Raw genomic sequence first — 4,621 nt, forward strand, 5'->3', positions numbered from 1 at the left:
GGCAATCCAAGATCTGAATCAGTAATAATCATGGATAGATATCCATCAAGGATACTAATCCTAACACGACAGCATAGCAAGCAGGCTTGGGCCCTTATTAGAGGCACCAAAGGCCCATCCACACTACCCACAGGTAATCTCTATAAATACAAGGTAAACCCTAAAGGTACGTTATGCTCTCTCTCTCTTACTGTTATGTTGTCACTGTCAAGGAAGCACAGACACTTGTAAAAACAGGAAGAGCCGTGTCCGACACGCTCCGACACGGTGTCGGACACGCGGTTGACTTTTTCCGACACGTTGACCATTCCGACACGCGAATTTGACCGTGTCCGACACGATCAAATGGCATTTTTGTAAATTTTTTTTAATTTTTTTTTCAAAAAAAAATCAAAATATATTAATAAAGCTTCCACCTGATCATATCAATTTTATTTTTTTTGTCTTTTTTCCCTACAAGTAGATAAGATATCATCTAGCATCATTGTTGTCAATTCCTATTATGCTCTTGTTGTATCTCCTTCTCTCTGATCTCTCTCTCTAATATGATTTGATCTCTCTATCTGATATTATATATATCTCTCATCCCAGTTCTTTTTTTTTATTAAAACTTCCATCTTTATAATGTGTTGATGGGTATTATTAATTTAGTTTCAATTTTTTTAAATTATTAAATATTAAATGAAATATACACTATATAAATTAAAAATATTATTTAATATTAAAACGTGTCCCAACGTGTCGAAATTCATAATTTTTTAGGATTGACGTGTCGGAGTGTCGTGTCGTGTCGTGTCATGTGTCGCGTGTCGTATCGGTGCTACATAGGTCACTGTGCGCACGCACACACCCCATTGGCTAACGCCGTTATAGTATTCTGAACACAGTGATCTGCTTGACTCAAGGGTATCTCCTTCATAGATACCTTGGAGAGGGCACTAGATCCAAGAGAAACATACCAGCCTATTGGGCTGGACATCTCTGTCCCAATGACAGAACAATATATATATATATAGATTTATTGTTTGTCATGACCTAACATTCTGTCTTGTCACTTAAAAACTATGTCGTTTTGGGTGAGAGATGACAAAAAAGATTTGTGTTTCACGTTCAAAGTCTCCATTTTTTTATTAATTTGAGTTTAAATGTTCTTATAGTATTATTGTTATAAATTCAAATTTTTTTGAGAGAGACAAAATGTAACATCCCGTGAATTTAAGAAGTTATATAAAATTGAGTTGGAAACGTGGAAGCTGTCTCAAACTCGGACTATATGTGTAGTTAGGGAGGACTTAAATTAAATCATGAAAGAATTATGTTAATCATAATATTGTGTGAGGAGGTATTTTAGGAAATCGAAATGTTAGTTATAAGTATGTGATTAATTTTATCTCATTGAATAAAACCATTAATTAATAATTAGATGATACATAAACTAACACGACATGAGTTGGTTCTCAAGATATGAGAGCCTTTGAACTTAAATTTTAGAACCCATTTCCCCCATGGCCGGCGGCCCATGAGTCCAAAGTGGGACTTAGGTTCAGCTTTCATCAATTAGAGATCCTTCCACCTTATCTTAGAAAAATTATGAGGCTGTCCACTATTGGTTAGGAGCCCCACATGGCAAACCCATTTCCATTGTAATCCTTTGTCATGCGCATAGGTGAGTGGAAAATTCTGATTGCTTGCTTTACTATCTAAACTCATTCAGCTTTTGGGTTACCCATGCAACTAATGGGTGGAAAGTAATCCTCTTGCATGTTTTTATATTGGTCAAAAGTAACTAGCCTCACCTTATCCCTTTCATGTGCGCCTATCAAGGGAAGAAGCCATCTATCTTGACTGGCCATTGTGACTAGAATCTAACCCCACCCTTATCCTACTCTCAAGACCGTAAAACCATGGAGAAAGAACTCAAAGGAAAATTTCAGCTCATCCTCATTTACTCCACACAAGAAACCGTGAGCCTCATTGATAGGTAACAAAAGCTTCTAGCACATTCCTCTTCTCTCCCCTCTTCACGTCGCAAGCACCTTAAAGGAATGCAAGAGAATCTAAGCTTGCATGTCTTCGCCCCATTTTCCCTCAAGGTCGTGAGTTTCTAAGAAGGTAGACCGAACAGTAAAGTGTGCCCTTCTATTTCCCTTCTTGTTCAGCCGAGCCTCACCAAGTAAAGGGGTTAATGTGTTCCTCTCTTTTCTTGTTCCTCCTCACACCATTCAATTTTGATGGAGCTTTCTCTTGCACACAGATTTCAAGCTCAAGCCCTTGCGCTTGAAGGGTGAGAAAGATTACTTAATCATTGGCTGTTGTCCCCTTCAGCGGTTAGTGAGACATTGGAATACTTGCTTGGGACTGTAAATCGAGAATCACCACTCCATTCCACCTCATTGTTCGGTTTTCCCTTAAGGTATGCTAGAAGGATATATTTTGTCATCTTATTTACTTCCATTATGTCCAGTTGGTGAATCACATAATCCTCTTAGTGCATGCAAGCACAAATCAGTTTGGAGCTTGGGAATATAGCTCTTTATGGGTTTGGGATTGTTTCTGTGAGTTATGGTAGTTGTCAATGTAATTCACAGGTCCTATAATGGTGTTTCTCACAAACACTCAAACGCACAAACAAGTCTTTGAAATATACCTCTTTGAATTACTGATTCTACCAAGCCACTTTTACAAGAGTTACAACGAGCTATTTAAACAATAGCAAATGATTATGAATACTAATGACCATCTTAGGAAATCTAAACATAATAATGACTACTTTTTAGAAACTTTAAACTCATTAATGTCCACTAACAAATTCCTAAAGGACACACCCCTTCACCATAAACTCTTCATTCTCTATTTTCTTTAATTAAATAAAGTTTAAACCCAACAAAATCCCCCTTAAACTTTAATGTCTCTACCGTCCTTCATTCCCATCTTCTTCTTGCAATTCTCAAACAACAATGTCGGCAGGGGTTTTGTGAAAATATCTCCAACTTGATCTCGGCTTGCAACATGAGTGAGCTCCACCTTTCCTTCTCTGACTTGATCTCGGATGAAATGAAACCTGACATCAATATGCTTACTTCTCTCATGGTTAACTGGGTTCTTTGCTAACTCGATCGCTGATCTGTTGTCAACTCGAATCTCGGTTGGGCCGACTTGCTCTTGCTCCAGCTTGCTTAGTAAATTACTCAGCCATATTGCATGGCAAACACACCAAGATGCCGCAACATACTCGGCTTCACATGTAGACAGGGTCACAATAGGTTCCTTCTTCGATACCCAAGTAAACGCCGTGTTTCCCATGAAGAACACATAGCCAGCCGTGCTCTTCCTATCATCAACATCTCCGCACCAATCATTATCTGAATAACCCGTTAGTTTGTATTTGTCCGCCTTCCAGTAATGAAGTCCTTGTGAGATTGTTCCCTTCACATATCTCAGAATTCTCTTAGCCGCCTTCCAGTGAGTGTACCCCGGGTCTTCCATAAGCTGACTTATGATCCAACACTCAGACACAGATTCAGCCTTGTACACGTCAAGTACCTCAGACTTCCAACTAGACTCCGATAAATACTCGGATCTACCTTTTCTCCTCCATCATATCTTGAAAATTTAACGCCGGGTTCCATGGGGGTTGAAACCGGGTTTCAATCACTCATTTTAAACTTCTCTAAACTTCCTTTTGCATAGGCTTCTTGAGAGGCGAAGATCCCGGATGCATCTTGTCTAACCTCTAAACCAAGAAAGTATCTCATCAGACCGAGATCCGTCATCTCGAACTCCTTCGTCATTTTCTTCTTAAAATCTTGAATCATTCCTTCATCATTACCCAAGAAAATCAGATCATCAACATATAGAGCAACAAGTAGAATTTTACCTCCTTTCTTCTTTACATAGAGAGCATGTTCATACGGACACTGCTCAAATCCATCATTCTTAAAATAATTATCAATCCTCGTGTTCTAGGCTCTTGGGGCCTGCTTCAAACTATATAAGGCTTTCTTTAATCTCAACACTTTTCTTTGTTGTCCGGCTTTCATGAATCCCAGAGGTTGTTCCAGATACACCTCCTCTTCGAGTACTCCATTTAAGAATGCCGACTTCACGTCCATCTGATAGATCAGCCATCGGAATTGGGCTGCTTGAGAGATCAATAGCCTGATTGTCTCCATTCTTGCTACGGGTGCGAACACCTCGTTATAATCAATGCAGGCCTTCTGCCTATACCTTTTCGCCACTAGCCGGGCTTTGTATCTTTCGATCTCCCCCTTAGCGTTCATTTTCTTCTTGTACACCCATTTCACACCAATGGGCCGACTTCCTTTGGGCAGCTCGGCTAACTCCCACGTCTTGTTCTTTTCTATTGCATTAATCTCATCCTCCATGGCTGATTTCCATTTCTCATCTCGGATTGCTTCTTCAAAACTCACTTCTTCAGAATCTGTCAACAAACATACCAAGTGTGCTTCGTTAGTTGAGTCATACAAGTCTTGCAAGCTCCTCATTCTCGGTTGTCTCTGCTCTTCATCATCAGATATTTCATGATTAGCTGGGATATGGGACGGAGGTTGTCCGACCTCAATTGTCATTTTCCCGGGTTCAACATTCACCCCGGATGGAC

General features: G+C 39.6%; 1 protein-coding gene across 1 annotated transcript; it reads right to left on the reverse strand.

The window, feature by feature from the left end:
* Positions 1 to 2,441: 2,441 nt before the first annotated feature.
* LOC133304544 (secreted RxLR effector protein 161-like) lies at positions 2,442 to 3,486 on the reverse strand. Its single transcript, XM_061504595.1, has 2 exons — positions 3,062 to 3,486; positions 2,442 to 2,553 (listed from the first exon to the last, which is right to left on the reverse strand). The coding sequence occupies exons 1-2, from the start codon at positions 3,484 to 3,486 to the stop codon at positions 2,442 to 2,444; spliced, it is 537 nt and encodes a 178-aa protein (XP_061360579.1).
* Between the last annotated feature and the right edge of the window lie 1,135 nt (positions 3,487 to 4,621).

This window comes from Gastrolobium bilobum, unplaced genomic scaffold, assembly GCF_033153095.1.
Source record: "Gastrolobium bilobum isolate Gb01-03AN ecotype WA unplaced genomic scaffold, APGP_CSIRO_Gbil_v1 utg28942, whole genome shotgun sequence".
NCBI classification, from domain to species: domain Eukaryota; kingdom Viridiplantae; phylum Streptophyta; class Magnoliopsida; order Fabales; family Fabaceae; genus Gastrolobium; species Gastrolobium bilobum.

Coding starts and splice junctions, on each gene's coding strand:
- LOC133304544 (XM_061504595.1), bottom strand. CDS start 3,486: ATGGAAGACCCGGGGTACACTCACTGGAAGGCGGCTAAGAGAATTCTG. Junction 2,554..3,061: donor AGTAAGCATATTGATGTCAG/GTTTCATTTCAT, acceptor CATAACTCACAG/AAACAATCCCAAACCCATAA.